The sequence below is a fragment of the Hakea prostrata genome, chromosome 8 (assembly GCF_041222555.1).
Source record: "Hakea prostrata isolate BN-2017 chromosome 8, UWA_Hpros_2, whole genome shotgun sequence".
Taxonomy (NCBI): domain Eukaryota; kingdom Viridiplantae; phylum Streptophyta; class Magnoliopsida; order Proteales; family Proteaceae; genus Hakea; species Hakea prostrata.
In genome coordinates this window covers 53,823,829-53,846,154 of record NC_142607.1, presented here as the reverse complement: position 1 = coordinate 53,846,154, position 22,326 = coordinate 53,823,829, and the positions used below count along the sequence as shown (strand labels likewise).

The 22,326-nt window shown below is 36.9% G+C and overlaps 1 protein-coding gene across 1 annotated transcript; it reads left to right on the top strand.

Moving 5' to 3' along the window:
* The first annotated feature begins 4,468 nt into the window (after positions 1 to 4,468).
* LOC149008634 (NEFA-interacting nuclear protein) lies at positions 4,469 to 22,229 on the top strand. The gene is made up of 7 exons (XM_089165177.1): positions 4,469 to 4,623; positions 4,746 to 4,820; positions 6,490 to 6,547; positions 9,230 to 9,285; positions 11,058 to 11,120; positions 16,650 to 16,721; positions 21,675 to 22,229. Exons 1-7 carry the CDS (start codon positions 4,567 to 4,569, stop codon positions 21,891 to 21,893), a joined length of 600 nt encoding a protein of 199 aa, XP_089021303.1. The 5' UTR covers positions 4,469 to 4,566; the 3' UTR covers positions 21,894 to 22,229.
* Positions 22,230 to 22,326: the final 97 nt, after the last annotated feature.

The window sequence follows — 22,326 nt, the reverse complement described above, 5'->3', positions numbered from 1 at the left end:
CTATTAAAAAAATGCTTCTCTTGAAAATGCATAGAGATATTCTTTTTTTTTTTTTTGGTAAACAAAAGAGGGGATGCAGTAGCGGCGACCTAGCACCCTCTTTACGCAATGTTTGGACTTTTTATCGAGTGCAACCTATGCAAGCATTAGTCCTATGCACTACCAGCGCAAGCACTAGTCCCGTCAGCGGAGCCCCACCGGAGACATAGTATAGCCCACAAAAGCTGGTATGACTCATGTCCAAACCAAAGAGCACACAACTCTATAAACTCTTAAATATTTTTATCCTAAAAAAACAAATAAAAACACTGCCATATAACCCTTAATCTCAAATTAATCCATCTAAGTCTCAGAGTGATGCATCCTTCTTCACTCCAAATAAATAAACACTAATTAGTAGCAAAACCTTTGATTGAAAACATATACTATTAAAACAAGAACACTTACATTGTGGAGACCCATAGTACCTTTTACTTTAGTTCTTTCACCATAATTTTATCACAAAACAACTTTTTTACAGCCAAATGAGAAAATCCATTGTTTTCTTTAAAAAAAAAAATTTGAGGAGACCAGGATAGCTTTCACTTTAATTGTATCACAAAACAATCTCCTTTACTGGAAACTGAAAAATCTACTTTTTGTTAGGTTTAAATAAAGCCAAAAAAAAACTAATTTTAAGTAGAAAGAGTAATATGCACTCATTTTGCCATCAACAACTAAGCTAAGTATAGTGGAGCAAGATGATTAAACAAACATCAATATAAGATGATTCTTGGGAAAATTTAGTGGTTGCTGTTGGGCCTCTATTATTATAATTATTTTCTAAGTTCCAAAACAGAATGTTCTCCCAGTGTCTCCCCTTTCTCATTGTGTTTGCTTTACTCTTTTTCCACTCTCTTTCTTTCTACTTATTTTTTGGCATTCCACAACAAGGGTGTGAATAAAAGAAGGAACAGTATTCTTCATTAATGGATTACCAAGGAAAACGAAAGAGGTATTTTTAGTGCATTAAATATGTTTCTGAATGGTGGTAGGTTTAGATCATGGTCCACAAAGATATCAATATCTTCATTCCAACCATTATGATCTACTGATGTCTTTCTTTCATTTTCTCTTATGTTTTTGGGTGGCTATGGATGGCTAGAGTTGGCAGTTGGCTATTTTGTTTGATTTGAAATTTTCTATTGACACCTGAATTGTAAGGTTCTCTATTATGTGTATGTATATTCTATTTTATGTGGGTTATATTATATGATTCCTTTGTAGTGTTTCTGTGATATTTATAGTAAGTTTGGTGGCTTAGTTAGATCAGATGTGTATGAAGTGACAAACGATTTTTTTTGTTTCTTGATTAAAGTTTTTGTACACAATAATGTAAGTGTATGATATTACATGATATCATTGGATGGTTTTACAATTTTTTTTTTTTTTTTTTGTGTTTGTTGGTTTTTTGTTTTTTTTTTTTTTTTTTTGTTTTTTATAATTTTTTTTTGGGGGGTTTTTTTTTGGGGTGTTTTTTTTTGTCGTTTTTTGTTGTTATAGTAGGGGTAAAATCTTTGAATTTCACCCTATACCCATAAATCTACAGATTCACGTTTATGGTTGTGAAAATTTTTGGATTCATGAAATCTATGTTTATGGTTGTGAAAATCTTACGAGTATAAATATCGCATTCATGAATCCAAAGATTTGAAATCTCTGGAATTCATGTAACCAAACATGCCCTTAATGCATTGCCACATGCCTTCCCTGATCTTAAAATCAATATTTTACTTTCATTTTTATTAATTTTCATTTCTAGAAAAAGGGCATGAAAGTAAGTTTTGAACAACTTGTAGTTAGATGAATAGCATCCAATTTGAATAATTTCAAAATTGATTGAAATAAGTTGGAAACAGATGATTTGACTCTAATTCTTTTAAATTGACTGATCTTCATATTAAGTTGTAATTTTGACTAATTTACTTTTTACCGCAATTTTACTCTTTTTTTTTTTTTGGTAAAGTAGAATACCATTTATTTAAAGGAAGAAACCCCTGTATGATTAGAACTCTTCAAATGCATAGTGTAATTTTCACTCCCCTGCTTTTTATTTTTCTTTTTTAATCGTTATGTTTGGGTTTGTCTCCTTTGACAAATAAAGATAAGAAAGTTATGAAGAAAGTTATGTGCATTTTTTTGAGTTTTTTACATGAACCCCCTCCATTTTCACGGAAAACAAACCGCACCTCTTCTAAAATCAAAACCTTACAAATACCCCCTCCACCTTTAACTCCTTACTTAGGACTGTTAAATAATTTTAATATGACCATATTACCCTCAACTATGGTAACGTTTGGATTTTTTATTTTCAATAATTTTTTACATGAGCCCCCTCCATTTTCATGGGAAACAAGCACACCCCCTCTAAAATAAAAAACTTTGCAAATACCCCTCCATCGTTAACCTTGTTAATTAGGACTGTTAAATAATTTTAATATGACCATATTACCCTCAAATATGGTAACGTTTGAACTTCTTAATTTTAAAGCCATACCACTTCACTCTTCATATTTACTCACAATGCCTCGTAATTTGTCATCACCACTACCAATCAACGCCCACGATTACCACCGGAGGAACATTTGAGAAGTAGTGCGTACCTCATCTTGAGGAGAAGAAAAAAAAAATGCAAGTGAGGTATGTACTGCTTCTCCTCAAATGTCCTCCGATGGTAATCGTGGGCGTTGATCGGCAATGGTGATGACATACTGACAGTTTACGAGGCATCATGAGTAACTATGAGGAGTGAGGTGGTATGGCTTTGAAAATAATAAGTTCAAACATTACCATATTTGAGGGTAATATGGTCATAAAATTACTTTACAATCCTAAGTAATGGTGTTAATGGTGGAGGGGGTATTTGCAAGGTTTTTTATTTTAGAGGGGAGTGCGCCTTGTTTTCCATGAAAATGGAGGGGGCTCATGTAAAAAATTCTTGAAAATAAAAAGTTCAAATGCTACCATATTTGAGGGTAATATGGTCATATTAAAATTGTTTAACGGTCATAAGTAATGGGGTTAACGGTGGAGAGGGTATTTGCAAGGTTTTGATTTTAGAGGGGGTACAATTTGTTTTCCATGAAAATGTAGGGGGCTCATGTAGAAAACTCTGCTTTTAATAAAAAGGGGAGTTCTTTGACCAACCTTATACATCGAGTCATATCAACATGGAACAAGAACATTGCAGGCCTATGCTGAGTTAGTGTGACCTGCATGCTGCGCATTTAATGTGCAGCATGTGCAGTGCACCGTCAAGATTTGAGGATATGGAGAATTGGTTTTTGAAGTTCACACTTCACTAGATAGTGGTCTTTTACTAACTCAATTATTTATTTGGAGTTATATTTACCTTTGATAAGTCAAACTTAAGAGATTATAGATTAGAGGCAAAAGATTATTACACACCCTCATCACTCCACCTTGTTTTCTTATTCGTACATCCTATATTTATTGTTTATATTATAGATGATAAATCTATTGTACAAGCCATACATAACAAATTATATTGATTGCATATACGATAGATAACTCATCCTTGTATTGTACAAATAGTGGTCATTTACCACATATTAGTAAATAAGAAAGATTTATATCCTATGGAATTTCATTCCTAACATGGGTATCATCCTAAGATTGTTCTTGAGATTGCTTCTTTGTCATGGCCGATGATAGATTCACCTTTGCTTCACCTACTACTTGTCACATCCCATCCAGCTAGTTTCAAACAATACCTAGATATCTATTGGGGTGATGGCATTCTTGCATTTTGAGCATGCATACATTTCTCGGCCATTTGAAACACAATAGATTTGGTTTTGTCTTCCAACGGCTGGCAGCATTAACTTGTTGGAAATGGAAGTGATGGTGGTAGAAGTGTCCACAATAATAATTAAAAAAAAAAAAAAAACGGTTCAAGCATTAGTTAAAATTTATTTATTTATTTTTTCAGTAAAACACATTACTTAGATCTAGGTTTAAGAAAGACTAATGAGTATTTAGTCATATGATATCTACGAAACAACTTGAGAGGTATTTTGGTTCATCCAAGTTTAAAATTTGAAAAAAACTTAACACTGAGAGACCATGTTAGTTGCTATGGGTTTCGGATGTAATTTATTGTACTAAGAAGACTCAACATTAGTTTATGCTCTAATAAGAGTATCCACGCATAAAAAACCATTTTATTTTAAAATTTATAATTGATTGAACATAAATAGGCTGGGTAATTCATTTGTTTAAAAAAAAAAAAGGAAAAAAAAGGGGGTCAACATTGGGCCGTATTAGGCCTAGGCGGACCTGGTGTTTAGGTCCTGAGGACCCAACGTGACGGGAGAGACTAATCAGGCGAACCAGCCCGGCCCAACTCCAAAGTGATGAGTGATGACTCACACAGGTAAACTGTTTTTCACAGAAAACGGGGGGAAGAGAGAGAGAATATCGCATCAGTTTTATTTTGGAGGGAGGAAGTGGGAAGGCGATTGTTGAAACAGTTTTCGGAAGTCAGGTTAGCGAGAGAAGACCAGAATGGCGGAAGAATCCGCGCAACCTTTCAGACTGGTTAATTTCGTCTCGGAGGAACAGGTTCATCTCACTACTCTCATCCCTAAACCCTAAACCAATTCCCGTTTTATCAGTTCTATCATAAATATTTGATATCTGATGATGCGTCTTTCTTCTCTCTTTACGTTCTGGTGTTATTGCAGTTGGACGAAGCTAAGAAAACGAGGGGAGAGTGTGTTGATGATGGTACAGCGCAGAGGGATAGGCCTCTCTTCGAGGTCGGTATATGCGTGACTTTAGTTTGTGCGTGTGTTCGTCTTTCTTTTCATACTGATATTATGATAAAAATGAAACTTAGTGCTGTACATTTTAGTTTCGAAAAGGGTTGCTCATAGTAGTCATTTTAGTTCAAAAAAGAAACTCAAACTTATGATAACGTCGTCACATTTTCACTTCCCAATTATATTCAGAGAGAGTAACATTGCCGAGTGATCACCAGAGCATTCCTCCTCCACCTGGCTACACTCCTTTTTAATAGAGCAGTTTCAACGTTCAAAGCTGTAATGGCCTATAAATGATCTCCTTCAAACAATCTGCTGTTGGTACCACAGTATTTGCACTGACGTTTCTTGCCGGAAGCTGTTATGCTGGGGGTGTAGAGTAAAACGGAAGATATTCCTTTAAGCAGAACCTTATGCTAAGTGAAGCGGACACATATTTGATAGTTGTAAATGTTAGTGGACATTCAAATCTCTCTCTTTCTCTGTCTCTGTCTCTGTCTCTCAACAACAACAACATCAACCAAGCCTTGTTCCAACTTAATGTGGTTGGCTACATGGATCCAATTAGACAATAGATAAAAAAAAGTTGCAAAGAGATGTGGGCATACGACATGGGCGAACTAAATGGTTGTTGAGAAAAATAAAATATAATAAAAAAAAGGAAGGGAAACAGACAAACTCTTCTAGGGCACCAGTCATTCTTATCAACAGTTTGCTATTAATTTTTTAAAGAGCAGCATCACATCAACAAAGTGGATGCATAAGGAAGACTACAGTTAATTATAACACATCTTAATCATATGGTTTGTGTTCTTAAATGATTCATGCATAAAGAAGGCTAAGTAGGACAAAATAAGGTCACCTTACCTGCATACATTGTTAAACATTAGTTAGGTCATTCTAAGATTATACGACCTACTCCACAGGTATATCATAGGAATCATGTAATGATAACTCGTGAAAGCGATAGATATATGGGTTTAGGGGTGACCCTGTTTTGTCATGCTTAACCTTCCTTATACATGTATCATTAGGAACATAAATCATATATGATTTAGATACGTTAAAAACTAACTATAGGTTTCCTACATGTGAGAAATATATCACTAGTTATGTATCCTAGCCTAAAGTGGATTGCCAAAGAAAAGAAGGCTCAAAAAACTCAGAGCGTCCCTTGAATGTCCCTTGATGTTTCTTAATGGAAAAATTACTTTGAGCCATATCCCACAACAAAGATATTCTACGATTCCATTGGAAACATGGTTGGGGATTAATTAGATCATTATGTAAGTATAATAAAAGAAACCACATACCAATGGCCCACCAATTTGATAGGTACATGGGATTTGTGAGTGATGACCTTGTTTTGTCCTACTTAGTCTTCTTTATGCTTGAATTAGGAATGTGCATGGTATATCATAGTGTAGGACACCTGTGAATTTTGCATTTTAGGTTACTATTGCTGATATAATGGTCTACCCCTGGTATGGCATGTCTAACAACACCAGTGCCATGCCTTATCTCCCCCCCCCCCCCCCAATTTTTCTTCCTATCCTTTTCCATAAACTTGGCCACTAACAAAAAGGTATCCACAGTACAATTTTTTGTTTGCATACAAACTTTGGGTAATTCCTTATGTTTTAACTCGTTATTGTCTTTTCTGCAGATTCTGAAGGAGAACAAAGATAAACGAGATGCAGAATTTAATGAACGGTTCAAGCATAGTGAGTTTCTTAAGTTCTTGAATGAGTTATTCAAGTCATAGTTGTTGATGCGTCACTAGGTTCCAGGTGCCTTGGAAGTCTAAGCGGGCTCCCAGGTACATTTTTGGTGTTGCTTTGAATCTGAGCCCCTTCCAATGCACCTTTGGTTGCCTGGACCTGGATGCCATGACAATTATGATTCAGGTTGTGCAAATCATATACATGTCTAGCTTTTATGACTCACTGACAGGTTTGGGCATCTTGAGCTGCAATTATTTCAATGTTATTTTTCATTTGAGTTTTGGTAATATAATGGACTTTAGAGCCTTTGCATGTCACTGTTAGAAGCTTAGCCATTTTTAATACCTTATCTTTTGAATGTTAAGTTCTCTGTCTGAGGCAGAATGATGCTACCTTAGTACTATAAATCAATAATCTTAGTTGGATCACTTCGGTCCTACAAAAATTATTAATGGTCCAATAGATAAGAAATAATGATAATTTCATAGGAAGTTCAAGATGCATAAAGAAGAGCAGATTATGGAGTCAAGTAGAAGCATATAAATCTGGGTACTCTGGAAATCAAAATAAAAATTGATGAAAACTGAGGTCTAGGGTTTCTAGGTAATCCCCCCTAAATTAGGGTTAGCCCAGGAAAGTCTGGCAAGTGAATTTGATCAAGCCGCAGGGTGCTGGGATGGTTTTCGGACCCAAACGAAAGCTGGGGAATGAGGTTAGGTCTCAACTAGGTTGGGATAGGGTTTGGTAAAATCCTGCATCACTCGACTGGGGAAGATGAGTTGTAGAATTTTCAGAAAGAACTGTGAAATTAGGGCTGATTGGACAGTAGCTGTTAGGGGTGTTCTTTGAGGGTTAGAGCGGCAGTAGGGAAGGGTAAATAGGGTCCAAAGGGGCTGGGGACTAAGGGGAACAAGGGGAAGGAGGCCTATTGTGTTGCAGGGAAGGGGAAGGGGAGGGGAAGGGGAAGGGAAAGGGAAAGGCCACAGTGATGTGGGAAGGGGTAGGGATGGGCTGAAACTACAGGGGAAGGGGTTGAGGGCTTCTTAACTTACTTGTCGTTGAAGAAACTTGCTGAGATGTGAGGTTGAATGCTTGGAGAAGAAGATGGCAGCCTTAAGTTGAAGAAGCAAAAGCACAATTCTAGCTGCAGGGTACCCAAAGGGGATTTCACGACTTTACCAAATCAAAATTCTCAAATCAATTCATTCAGTAATCAAAACTGACTACTTATATTAAAGACTAGGCTATTTATAGCCTCCACAAATTATACTAGATTCAAATAATGAATCCCTACTTAATTGGGATCCAAATACTTACTAAAATAGGACTTACTAGAACCCAACATTAGGAGATAAGAGACTATCTCCAAATAGAGCAAACTCTAAGTTAAGACCCCCTCTCTAGATAAGGAATCTTATCCACAATTAACTAACTCAATAATATTTTAAAAGGACTACCTCTCAAACTACTAACTCAAACAGAAAAATAAAGGTAGATCCCTAATCCTTGGATCAAGGGGATTCTATTAAAACCCACATTAAGCCCCCAAAAAGGGGGGGGGGTAGGAAAATGACTAAAATACCCCTGGGCCCCTGGGGTATTCAGCCACCTTTAAGTGCCTTCTTTTTTGGGGCCCAATTTCAGGGGGCCCGACCCTGGTTACATAAAATATGTTCAAGGATCCAAAGCAATTTAGAATGTAAGGGCATTATCGTAATTCTCATGAACAGTGCTTCTTCTTCTTTGATAAGAAGTCCAACAGTAGCTAGACTAAATTCAGGTGGAAGATCTCAGTTCAGTTGATATTGCTCCGTCAGCTTAAACTTTTATGTATAGTTGTCAATTTTTAGGGCTGTTGAAGCCAGTCAACGAACACCCGAAGCATTTGTAAGGTGATTAATGTCTCCCTGTACTCCATCAATGCATTTAAGCAGAACTCAGGCTTGCTTGGCAAGGGTTGTCCAGGCTTTGCCCAGGCATCCTGGCGGTTTCTTTTGGGGTGCCTTAATTGGTGTTACCCATAGTTTTGAAAACCCTTGCCCTCTCAATTTGCCTTACTTTTTTTCAACTATGTTGCTTGAAGACCTGGCTCTTATCACAGTGGTATTTTATGGTTACAAACGCTGACTATTAAAACCACCATTTACATTTGAAAACTCAAGGAAATTTTGAAGAGCAGAAATATAAGGTGACGTGGTTTCTTCCAAGTATGGTGGGTTGCAAGTACTATTGGAAACAGGGTATAGCAGAGAAAACTCAGTGAGATTCAGGAGTAGAAAAGAGTAAATGGAAGAAGGACAGGTTAGTAGGTATGTAAACAGAGGAAATAAAGAAGAGATCTGTTCTATATGCAATTCAGTCCAGGAAGGGAGGAGAGAAACCCCAGTCAAATTGGTTTCCACTCTTACAGAATGAATTTCAAAATAATTCATTCCAATCGAGCTTGCATTTGTTACATGCTTTACTTAAAGACTATTAAAATAAAAGAGTAGTTGGACTCTAAAACTGACTTGGAAAGCAACTACCACTATTGTTATCTAAGAAAGTTAAATTAAAAATCAGTTGGAGTAACTGCATCAGTGAAACAATTGTTTCTATCTGTTTTCCTTTTTTCTTTTGTTATTTATTGAATGCTCAATATTTCTTGAAAGGAGGAACTTCAGGGATTGTGTTCTTTTGCAGGACCACCCAAAGCCCTGGATGAAGATGAAACAGAGTTTTTGGAAAGACTGCAGATGGTGAGCATGGGTTTTAAAGCACTTCACTAAGTGGGTATGACGACAGCAATCCGGGGTTATGATAGTAGCCTCCTGCTAAAATGCAGGTCATTTTGTTCTTGTTTGTTAGAAAGGAAAAACTACTGTAGATTGCTTACCAGGGATGGGTTTTAGGGTGAGAAGAGTTGCATTATTGCATCTTATTTTATTTTGTTTTTCCATTGACCTTGAACTCTTATTAATCCAAGAAAGCCTTGTTCTGTCATCCCAATTAAGTGGGTTGGTTACATGAGTCATCCTTTTGCTATGTTAATCTCAGTTGATGCTAAAATTGCCTGCAGATTATTGGTACATTCAATTTGTTTTGTGAAATTATTGAAGTGAATCGTGGATGAGATGTCCCGTGTACCACACTTTGGTTTGTTTCTGTTCCATTACTTTTTGGCATATGATCAACTGTAATAACAGATGAGGTTTTCTTACATGTGATAGTTTATAGCCATGAAGAATATTGGACAATGCAACGGATGATGTTCTAGAGCTTCTTCATTAGGCTTTTTTTGGGGGTTCAAAAGTGTTTAAAAAAAAAGAAGAAGCTAAATGAAGATTTTGGATTCTTGGTTGAGTTCTCCTTCATTCCCATTATAATAAGCGTTGTGTTGTGTATGTAAATGAAAATGATTTCTTATGAAATGTATCAATAGTATTGGTATGTATTGAGATGTGTGAAGCTGTATTGGCCAATACATATAATGTAGCCGCTTAACCCTATACTGGATATATCAATGGTTTTGAGAGGTAATCATGGTATCATGTCATAGCCAGCCCGTTTGGCTGATACATTTTGATATAGTCTGGTACCTGCCATTTTGGAAAGATAAAAGAGACATGTCAGTATGCATTGTATTGGTAGTGGCCTACCCTACTACCTACTACCGATCCATTAATTCTTTTTTGTGCCGCCGTTGTTTATCGACGAATACGGAAAACAACTTCTTTTGGCGCCCGGTTGAATTTGTGCCTCCCCGCCCCCGCGGGTTCGCCTCTGTTGCTTTCCTTGGCTCCCGTGCTTCGCTCGGTTCGCGGCTTCTGCGCCCTACCCCTTCGCCGTTCTTGGTGTCTCTTCCTTCGCGCCCCCCTCGGCCTCGTTCCTTGTCCGGCGTTCTCCCCTTTCTCTGCTGTCTGGGGCTGTTGGGCCCGGCCCGGTTTTTCTTCCTTCGTCCCCCTCGTTGGTGCCCGTTGGTCATTTCTTCAAGATATATAGCAGCCCATATCATATGATATCGAGAGATACTTTAAACCCTGATCCATTCTTGATCATTTCTTGTTCAATTTATTATTTCTGTCGATTTAAGCATTGGATTGCTCAAGTATGTATATTGTCTGGTTATATGCCCTTCCTACATTCTTCAAGTATGTACATTGTCTCATGGTATGCCTTTCCTGCATGTTCATTGACACCTACATTCTTCTGCCTGTGTTCATGGCTATACTTCTGTACTTGGATATCCATTGTTCCCTTGCGCATACTCTACAAATGAGGTCTTCTAATAATTGCATGGGTTGAATGAATTTCTGTCTGATGCTTTATGAGTTATTTTCCTGGGTTTAAGTCTGATGCTTTTTGAGTTGAATAGTAATTTATGCAGATACTGGTCTTACTCTTATTCTTGGGTGCACTATCAATTTCCTGCTTTGCGTCCGCGACTTGCATATATATTCAAGATCATTTTGTTTTGTTTGTTTTTCTTCTTTTTTCTTGTTCTGAAGTTCCAATTGTTTCTCTGTTGTAGTCAAGAATGGAAAATGAGCGGCAAGTGGCAGAAGAAGAAGCCCAACAGATTAGGAGCTTCCAGGTGAATTTTACTAGTTACGATAAATGACCAGTTTTCAGTTTTATAATGTCAAGGTAGACAAGTCTAGAGGTTATTCTTTCCTCCTTCTTCCCCCCCCCCCCCTTTTTTTTTTTTGGGGGGGGGGGGGGTGGAGGGTGGGTGGGGGAGTAAAGACTAGAAGTTATTGCTGTGAAGATCTGAAAGTGAGTACAACCGTATTTAAAAAGGAAAGGTTTTTTTTTTTGGGTGGGGGGGGGGGTTGTATATTCCAAAACATAGTTTGCATGCTTGAGAAACGGAATTAAGTTTGCCATATTGTTGATTGAAAGTGACCCTCCCTAGACCGAGTAGTGGTGGAAGCCTCACGCCTTTGTAGCTTCTGGTACTTAACTTTTTACAGTTTCTCTTCATTTACTGCCTTTGTTACTATTGCTCTAATGGTCCAAGTTGGGCTGGGCTGATCACAGCACAATAAGGCAATTTGTAATTTCATTTTGTTGCACTACATTTACCAAAAATATCCTACAGGTGGTAGGGCCCGGCCAGGTCAAACACTCAACCGTCTGACCTGACCAAGACCCTAATTCAGGAGCAGAACTTTTTGACCTAGCCTGCCCCCTCAGGGCCGGAATTTTGAGGCTAGGTCCTGTTTGGGTTCTGGGCAGGCTAGGGTGGGTTTAGACTGTCAAGATCCGACTTTCACCCAGCTATGTTCCTATTTGGAAAATAAGGAATTCATTTCCCCCCATGGATTTCTGTCTTTATCCCTAAACCCCCATCCCCTACCTTCCCCCAATCCTAGACTACAATCCCAGCCCACCTTTCTTCTATTTTCTTCTTCTTATCCGGGTTATCCCCCAGTACAGCTGCGGCTACTTCTGGAATTTCCAGAAATCAAACCCTAAAGTGCAGCTGCCTTCTAGTTCTAATTGAACCCGATTCCCTCGACTTAAAGCCTTCCTTTTAGTAATTAGAACCCATTCACACTCCCGTACCTTCCATCGTAAGAACCAGCCCCTTTCCTACATCTAAACCCTAGAAACCCTTCAACTTTTCTTTCTATTAGGAAACCCTAACCCTAGAATTCTTCAAAACCCTAAAGCCCTTCAACCCATTGGCCAAATTCCAAATCCTTTTAGGACTAGCATCCGCATCCCTCCTTGAAGACTTGACCTAACCCTAGCCTCCCATCTAAAACCTAGAATCTCATAAAACCCTGAAACTAAAACCCGAACTTGAAGTTTCAAATCCAAACTTAACAGAACAGCTTAATTTCAAGTTTGAAATTGCAAATTCCTAGACTTTATGCCCAGCTGAACCTAACCCTAAGCCTTGTCCAGCCTGGGCACCCATAAATCAGTCAAATACTCTCAACCGTAGGGCACAACAATCCTAGAAAACTGCTGATTCTCAGGAAGAGGATCCTAGAGTGGACACAGATCTAGGGCTAGCTTTAATCAATTAAATCTTAGATTCTTCGTTCACATCACGAGATCTCATGCGACTTGAGTCAATACCCCAAAATAAAATTTAAAAAAAAAAAATCTCGGCCGAGATCTTGGTTCAACTGGAGATTTTGGCTCAACATAGTGTCTATAAATACCCTATCTTGGTCAAGACAAGTCGATATATCTTTATTGTGACTTGTCTCAACACTCATTCCCCCTTTGTTGGTTTTGGTGTTTTGCCGGATTTTTCGCTAGAAGTTTGTTGAATCTCTAATTCTCTACTTAGGCTGCATCAACAAGTTGTTTAGCTCAATCTACAAGACTACAACAAAGATCTATTAATTTTGAAGCCAATCTTCCCAATCTTTATTTTCTTAAAAAAAACTACATTCCACATTGATGGAGGTGGTGCTGGTGGAGTAGAAGTTGGAAGAGCTGCTTAGTCATTGATTTTACTCTTGTACTTGGGTGGTGTAACCTATAAGTACACCGATTTTGTAATATAAAAATGTGCACAGCTGAACATGTTTGATGTATTATTTGACTTTAAACCTTTATGTTTTCATTTATATCAAATAATGGTTGTGTAAATCATGTCTTAAAAGTTTGCATGTTCATTTCTCCTACGTAAGTTACGGTCGAGTTGGAATTCATATATACACATGTTTTCTCACAAATCTAAGGCTACCAGTGTGTTTGGAGGGCCTAAAGTAGGCTAGTATCAAATTTCAGCCTAAACTGAGCCGTAATACCGACTGAGATGGGGCTGTGGAGTTGGGTTGAGTTTACCAGAGATTTTTATGACATCTTGGCCAAGATCTCGGTTTTTGACAAACTGAGATCTGTTCTGAGACCGAGATTTGAAACCATGATTGGAGTCCTTTCATATTTGGACCATAGTTGCCTCCTTGTGGCAGTTAAACTCGATCCCTTTTGCAGTTCCAAATTTTCAAATATATTTCCATAAAATTGCAATTGCTTTTGATTTATCTATTGTAAATACTTACTTAAAAAAGAGAGAGGAGCATTTAATTACTTTCAAAAGTGGACATCATAGAAGCCAAACAGATTTCTTCCTAACTAGAAGGATTGATAGATTGTTGTGCAAGGATTGCAAGGTGATACCAGGGGAAAGCTTAATTTCTTAACATAGACTTGTGGCCTTGGATATGCGCCTAACCCCAACAACTCACAAAAGGTACAATGTTAATTATCCTAGGATAAGATGGTGGAACTTGAAAGGAGAGTGCTCGAAATCCTTCACTAATGAAGTAATCAAACAAGGAAAGTGGGATTTTAAGGGGGATACTAATGTGATGTGGAATGAGATGGCTATGTGTATCAAGAAGATGGCTAAAGATGTCCTAGGTGAATCAAAAGGAAAGCTCCATTCTATAGAGAGACTTGGTGGTTGGATAGTGAGTTTCAAGCTGTCATTAGGAATAAGAAAGTTAGTTTTAAGACATGGCAAAGAACTAAGGATATTAAGGATCTTCAAAGGTATAGCTTGGATAGAAATTGAGCTAAGAAAATTGCGTAAAAAACAAGGAAAAAGAAGTATAAAGAGTTATACAATAAGTTGGGCAAGAAGGAAAAGGATAAATCTATTTGTAAGATAGCTAGGATGAGGGATAGGAAGAGTAGAGATCTTGACCATGTTAGATGTATTAAAAATGGAGATGGTAAAGTAATAGTATGTGATGAGGACATTAAAAAAAGATAGTGGTTGGCACTCACAAAGTTAAATCGGGTGTCGTGGTGGGAATGTCAGCCGAATGCTCAGAGCTAAACAATGATGGAGAACTCTAACATCTTCGACTCTTTGGGCAGAAATTGCTTTATGATTCGGACGATTACACCATTCAACTAAGGCACCAATTTTCGAACTTATTTACATGGAATTTCGATGTCCGAAGTAAAAGAAGCAGTAAGGAGGATGGAACTTGGCAAGACACAAGTATCTGATAAAATCCCAATAGAAGTATAGAAGAGCTTAGGAACCCATGGACTAGTTTGGTTGACTAAGTTGTTTAATAAGATTATGAGGACAGGGAAAGTGCCAGATGAATGGAGGAGAAGCACTGTGGTTCCAATTTACAAAAATAAAGGAGATATTCAAAGTTGTAATAACTATAGGGGCATTAAACTGATGAGCCATACTATGAAATTATGGGAGAGAGTAATTGAAACCCGTTTGAGACACTTAACTACAATTACGGAGAACCAGTTTGGGTTTATGCCGGGAAGATCTACAACGGAGGCTATCTACCTAATTAGGAGACTTATGGAAAGGTATAGAGAATGTAGAAAAGACCTTCATATGGTATTTATTGACCTAGAAAAAGCTTATGATAGAGTTCCTAGAGTGTTAATTTGGCAAATATTAGTGAAAAGAAGTGTTGAAAGTAAATATATAGATATAGTTAAGGATATGTATGATGGTTCAGTGATAAGTGTAAGAACAATGCGGGGACAAAATAATGAATTCCCAATTATAGTTGGGCTACATCAAGGATCAACATTATGCCCATATCTATTTGCACTTGTAATAGTTGAATTAACCAAAGACATTCAAGATGAAGTCCCCTGGTGTATGTTTTTTGCTGATGATATTTTGTTGATTGATGAGACTCAAGTGGGGATTAATACCAAATTAGAATCATGGATAGCAACTTTGGAATCAAGAGGCTTTAAACTAAGTAGAATGAAGACAAAATATCTAGTTTGTAACTTTAGTCATTATTGGGTAGACGATGAGGTGGTGATACTTGACGATAAGGAGATTCCTCAAAGTGATTATTTTAGGTACCTAGATTCAATCATAAATAAAAGAGTTGATATGGATGATGATGTTTCCCAAAGAATTAAAATAGGGTGGATGAAGTGGAGAGGTGCGTCCAGGGTCTTGTGTGATCGGTGTATTCCATTAAAGCTTAAAGGAAAATTTTATAGGACCGGTTTGACCAGCTATGATGTACGGTGCAACGTGTTGGGATGTTAATAACAATCGTATAGATAAACTCAATGTAGCAGAAATGAGGATGCTAAGATGGATGAGTGGCAAAATTAGGAAGGAAAAGATAAGAAATGATCATGTTAGAGTTGGTTTGGGAGTTGCTCCCTTAAGTGATAAGCTTTGAGAAAGTCATTTAAGGTGGCACGACCACATTCAATGGAGACTTATAATCCCCCTCTATGGAGAAGTGATATAATTCAGATTAAAGGGACTAGAAGAGCTAGGGATAATCCTAAGATAATCTTAAGAGAAGTGGTGAGAAAGGATATGCATAACTTAGGCCTTGTATCTAGCATGACCTCAAACAGAACTGATTGAAAGCCAAGAATCCATGTAGTCGACCCCATTTAGTTGGGACAAGGCTTATTGTTGTTGTTGGTAAAATTGCAATTGTTTTGCATCCTACCATTAGAATTTTTCCATATTTGGACTAGTCTCCTCCCTTTGTCTCCTAAACTCAATCCTCTTTTCAGCTCCATAGATCCATCAAAACTAGTTCCACCTTACCATCATGTAGGAATTCATAGGAATACCCATATTTCTGATTTCACAATCTAACCATCATTCTGTTTGATATTTTGATCAAGTAAGCCTCCTATGCCTACTTGAACTTGATCCAAATCCCAGCCCCACATTCTGACTTTAAACCCTAAGGTCACCAAATATTCCTTTTTCATAAACTGGGAAATTCCTAATAAAATGAGCCAATATGGGTGATGAATTTGCGTAAAATGGTGGGCTATGGTGGGAATATTTTTATTATTTTAATTTTTGGTAAAATCCAGCCGCTTTTTGGTAGTTTGCTAGTATTATAGGAGTGTTGGAGAAATTGGAATGGTTACTGGGATGGACAATAAAAAACAAATAGGAATAGGATTAGACTTTCTGACTATTCATAATTGAACATCAAGGTCTAAAAGAGTAAAGGATTATTACCCCAGAAACAGCCTTAAGAACCTTTTTCACCTTGTTTTCTTCTTAGCTTGATTTTCCAATGTAAAGAATCTTAATTGTTGTCAACTTTTCTGTTGGTCATCTTCGGTGCTTAAAATATTTCATCTGCTTACTGTTTCTGTTTCATTTCAGGCAGCAGTAGCAGCAGCCCATTCTTCAGTTATACAAGAACTCAAAGAGACACCATCAGGGCCTGAAGTTGAGGTGGGCTTTGTGTCTATTCTGGTTCATTTTTTATATTTGTTTTGGTACCTGTATTTTTTTGTTTTTATATATATGTTTTTTAAGAATAATTTATGCCTGTTATCAAGCTGGCAGCTTCTTCCTGTTAAGGGAACAAGCTTCAATTTTCCTGTGGGACTTACATGTAAATCTTAGTGAATTAATACAGAACAGCTGCTGTAGATGCTGTTATTGCCGATTGACTTTGGAGCCTGTTGCAGAAAACTGGGCCTCCAGCATTTGATTTAGTCAGACCTGAAAATCTTCTGTGTGATGCAGATTTGGGGTTCCGATTCCTCGCTTTAGTTGTTTATGTGCCCTCCAAATGGATAAAACTCCAAGATTAAAAGAATATTGCAGTTTGGTAAATAACCAGAAATTTTAAGTGGGTCAAATACTAAAAGGAGTTTACTGTTTGTTATGTAGGGATAATTATGGAAGCAATTGTAAGGTAAAAAAGAACTTCCTTTTATTTGGTGGGGACCCCCAGGGGGAAGGGGTTCGGGGGTCTTGGAGGTTTGTCAAGGAGAGAAAGAGGGCTGCCTTGTAAAGTGAAATAATTAAGGGATAATTACTGTTGCCCCCTTGTACTATAGTTTAATTACAAAGACCCTGTTTCTTATGAAATTACTGTTACCCCTCTCAGTTCTAACAGTATTAAGAAATCGTTACAGTTGAATGTTTAATGTCTATTTTGTCCTTCTAAAATTAAAGTCAAAATACAATACTATCGTTGTTTAAAACAAACATATCAAGTACCAATTTTAGAGTTGTATTCTTATTATTTTGATTTCCAAAAAAAGATTACCTAAATTATTTTTTTCTGCTGAGAAGAGGAACTTCCTAAAATTGATAAGCCAAATTAGATAGTAAATAAATGAAAATCTAATGGAAATGGGAACTTCTTAAAATTGATAACATCAAATTGGAAAGTGAATAACAAAAACTAAAAAGCAACACACACCAAATTGAAAAGTAAATATAAAAAACTAAAAAAAATAAGGAGCTACCTAATTAGGGTTAATTTTTTCCTAATTACTAAGGTAATAATGTAATTTAGTATAATAAGTAGAATAAAACCTCAGGGTTATTTTGGGATTTTTAAATAAATAAAAATTGCCACATCATCACTTAACTGACGGAGTTTAACGGTAGGGGGGCAACAATAATTATAGGTGAAGTTTAAGGTTAGATTAGTAATTTAAAAAGGTATAGGAGATAAAATAGCAATTAAGTAATAGTATAGAGGGGTAATAGTAATTATCCCAATAATTAAACATTCAGGATGAGAGGCTGTGCTGAACTTCACAATGAGAGGAGGACAAGCCCAGTGGTAAGTCAGTAACCATCTCCATCTGAATTCAAAAAAACTTTAGGGAAAATCTGTTTAGACTGAATGGGGATAAATTCACATTTCTGAAACCTCACAATCAGACCTCATAGAAGGTTGTTGAATACTTGAATCACTAACTAAACTACGGGGTATTCAGTTAAGGGTTTTAAGTAAGACAAGTGCTCATCAGGAAGCTACAAATGATGCTGAATATCCAAGGGCTTCAACCACCCTTGACCATGGTTGAACAACACAATATTGAGAAGATCAACTCTGTATGATGCAGTTTGGTTGTCTAAAAACAGCCCTAGGTGAAGGGATTCCTCCTTACACCAGCACCTTTACGTGTAGGTTGGGTGCAGGGGACCCCCTTACACCAGCTACTGAAATTTTGTTGGTTTAGGTTATTTTGAATTTTAATTATCCTATTAATTCTTTTATTTAAGTATTATTGGAAGTTGTGATTTCAGTAGGAAAGTTGAAGTTACTGTTCACGTGAACCGTAACTGTGAATAGTAACCCTAGGTTGTACTTTAGTCCTAATTCTATTCTAAGTCTTATGTTAGCCAATATGGCTTTGTATAATATATGTATTGATGTAGTTACTCAGTTGATCGCACAATTTGATTGATAAAAGTTTATTTTGACCATTCTTGCTTTGTGATGTAATGCTATTAATTCCCTCACCGCGCCCCCCCCCCAGAAAAAAAATTTTGCCCTAAGCTGTCCCTTCGATCTTCTATTGAAGAAGCTTCAAGATTGTAGAACATCTAAAAGTTCTAGGATTTATTCAAGCACCCATGGGCTGTTTGTCAATAATCGTAAGTTCTCTTTCTTCTAGTCCTCTAGTTCCGCTCTCCAATGGGCCTTTTTCTTTCTATTTTTGTTTTCCTTCAAATCTAGTCATTATAACCTCGCTCCAGCCCAAACTAACCATCAGAAGCCACTATAAATCCATTCATAGCCTATGCCTATCAGCCCTTATCCGTTAATGAGTATGCATCAAAAGACCATCCAATATCCAAGGTTATAATCCCCTTTATTGAAAAATTTCTTACCTCCCATAAAACCTAAATTTCAAACTTAGATCTCCACCAATCTAACCATTTGAGCAGCCCGAATCTTTAGGGATTATCCTCATATATCATTACCTAAATTCTGTGCAAGTTTCATCGCCATTCAACCAATACAACCTATATTGTGTGCCCCAATCAATGACCCAAAACCTGAAAACCCTAAAATCTTATCCTTTTGATTTAGTTCTTGGAAGACGGGCCCCAAGTTGATCCTACTCAATCTAAGGCCACATCACTGTTATTGACCATTTGCAGTGCAAAACAAAGCATGTCAACAGAACCGTGTAAAGAAAGAAAATGCAAAGCATGCCAACAGAATCATGTAAAGAAAGAAAATGAAGTGGTAGAGAGAGGATTAATAGCAGCAAAGTCGGTATAATTTTAGTGGAACTCGGGTTGAGTTCCATTCGCTCAAGTTCATGAGCTAGTTCTTGTTGCTTTAGTAGAGGGGTATCTTCATCAAATTAAAACCTCTTTATCTCTGAATATTGATCACCAATTGAATCTTATGGATGACAAAGTTACGAGCAATAATCACCCAATATAATAGTCAAATCGAATCAATCCTCAGAATTGGATTTCTACACTATCTAGAAATGGAGAAAATTATCTCCAGATCAGCAGGTTAGAATTAGGTAAAACTCTTAAGAGTTCATAATTAGGCTCTTTGAATATATGGTCAAAGTTTTGAGGGTATAATGGCTGCATTATTTAATCTCAAAAAACATGTAGCATGTAATCTTCTAGAAACAAAGGTTCTGGTTGCAAGAAGGTAGGAGAGTACTTTTATAATGGACAACGAAGATGATGGAATAGAGCAGAAGAAATTAACAGTGTTGGTGTGAAATAATAATGTGGATTTATTGGATCAAACACCAACCTACCTTGATAGCACACAAGTGGTTCTTCTTTATTAAACACTAGAGATTCTTCATTGGAGAAGAAGAGTGACAGCAACTTTTTCATTAACTAATTCATGTACAATGCATTTTCGTCTAAATTTATGTAAAAGAACAACACCCCCACCCCACCCCAAAAAAACAAAAACAAAAAAAAAAAAAAAAAAAAAAAAAAAAAAAAAAAAAAGAAAAAGAAACACACAAAAAATGAAACACTGAGAAGGAAAGGCCTAACTCAATCCTTAACATAATAAGATAACCCGTACTGACTAGGAAACTGAATTAATGAAGGACACTAACTCAATGACATGGTCAAAGTTTGTCATGATGTGTAAATGACTTAAGTTTGATGTTGATCCCACTAATCTAATAGCTAACTGAAGAATTAAATCAGCAACTTGAATAGAACCATGTATAATTGATTCAGTTGACTCACCCAAAACAGCTTAAATCAAACAAAGTAAAGAAACAAATCCTGTTATGCAATCTCATTACCCATATATAAGGCCCATAAGGTTGGCTTATTACATTGAAACTTGAACCAATGGGTCAACATGTACAACCATTTGACTTATTCCTGGCAAACAAGCCCAGTTTGGTGATGAATCTGCATCACCTAGGACTTTAACTATAGTTAAATAGAACTCTTACAACTAAATAAAGGAGTTTCAATTGAATTTGAACTGTCAACCTTACATTCCTAACACCCAATAATACATAATTAAACAAGCTCTCAATTAATAGTATTCCCTTAAATAGAAAAATTCCTAGACAGAAATCTGGTCTCATACTGGGTTTTAAGACTAAGCCTAGATGGTCCAACCATGGATGTCAACTTGCATTTCTGTGTCAGAATCCAGCCTAACTGTCCAATCTATAGTTAGTTCAAGAGCATTGGTAATCCTTCACTGTTTCATTTTCTCGGTGAAACCAGCTAAGGCAGTGAAATGGGATTATTCACTCTCATCCAAATGCATCATTTCTGCAGTTATAAAGTTAGTACTTAGTGTGAATTTTTTTATATTTTTCTTTTGGGTTCCTGATGGCATAGTGGCACAGGTTGCATATTCAGAAATAGTCATTAACACGCACTCATTGGGTCATTTGATTTTTTTTTTTTTTTGGGGGGGGGGGGGGGGGGGGGTTGCTAGAAATCTCAATTTTCTACATAATTAGTACCAGTCTGATTTAAGCTCTTCTGTTTTCCTCCGATAGTTTGTGCTGCAGCCCCCATTTTTCAGACTTTATTTGTTTTGGATACTTACAATTGAGTTTCTTTTTAGTTTGGGATGGATGAATTGATGGTTTAAGAGTTTGTCTACATGGTTGATTTGGCTTCTGGTGATTAGCCAAGAAACATTGAGTCCACTCAGGTTTCACATCTTACTGCTTTAATAGAGGTTCATGCATTTGTTTGTTTTGGGTTTCGAACTGTGGTGATATTCTAGTGCACTCAAATCATGCTGACATGTCTGCGATCCAATGAGAATCAAGTAGTTCTTGTGGGGGGGGGGGGGGTTTCTTCCTGCTTTTCAGAATCTGAGCTTAATTTAGAAGTTGGCAGCATGTTCTTTGCATAAAGTTTAGCTTATCGGGCTCTGACAATCTGTTTCTCCTTTACAACCAGAAACCACGGGGAAAGAACCCTAGGAATCGACCTCCAGGTGGGTTGATTATCACGGTCAAGCCACAGGCAAAGAAGGCAAAGACAGATGCTGCATGTTCAGAGAAACAACCAGACAAAGCCAATGGAACTAGCTGCAACAGTGACAAATCACCTGACGTTGCTGGGAATTCTCTTGGAGGCTTGGTCGCATATAGTGATGAAAGTGACGATGATAGTTAGCGTTGGAGTAAGATTTGTTTGTTCTTGTATCTGTAATCTAGTATTTTTCTCCTTTACTCGTTATTCTTCTTTTTTGTAATTCGTTTGTTGCTGCGGTTGTTCTGCACATGCATTTAGTTTGTTTTACTGAACGTTTTTATATGCATTTAAGAAATTGTAAGCCCCCAAAAGTGCATAATTAGTATAACACAGTCAAGTCACCGATGATCTATCAATTGCTGATTCCTTCACCAAAAGAAAAAAACTATGCTGCGACTAAAGATCCATTCACTTAATGACGTGTTGAACTTTAGACTGGATTGGTTTTTCTTTGTTTATATAATACGGTCAAAATATATATATATATATATATATATATATATTTGAAATGTTGATTCCTCATATAAGAACAGATGGGACTCTCAAAGTCTCAACATGAGGAAGTTCATCTAAA

What these genes read in the sequence shown, in the direction of transcription:
- LOC149008634 (XM_089165177.1), top strand. Translation starts at nt 4,567, where the DNA reads ATGGCGGAAGAATCCGCGCAACCTTTCAGACTGGTTAATTTCGTCTCG. An exon ending in GGGATAGGCCTCTCTTCGAG is followed by an intron (nt 4,821 to 6,489) that starts GTCGGTATATGC and finishes TCTTTTCTGCAG; the next exon opens with ATTCTGAAGGAGAACAAAGA. An exon ending in TTTTGGAAAGACTGCAGATG is followed by an intron (nt 9,286 to 11,057) that starts GTGAGCATGGGT and finishes TCTCTGTTGTAG; the next exon opens with TCAAGAATGGAAAATGAGCG.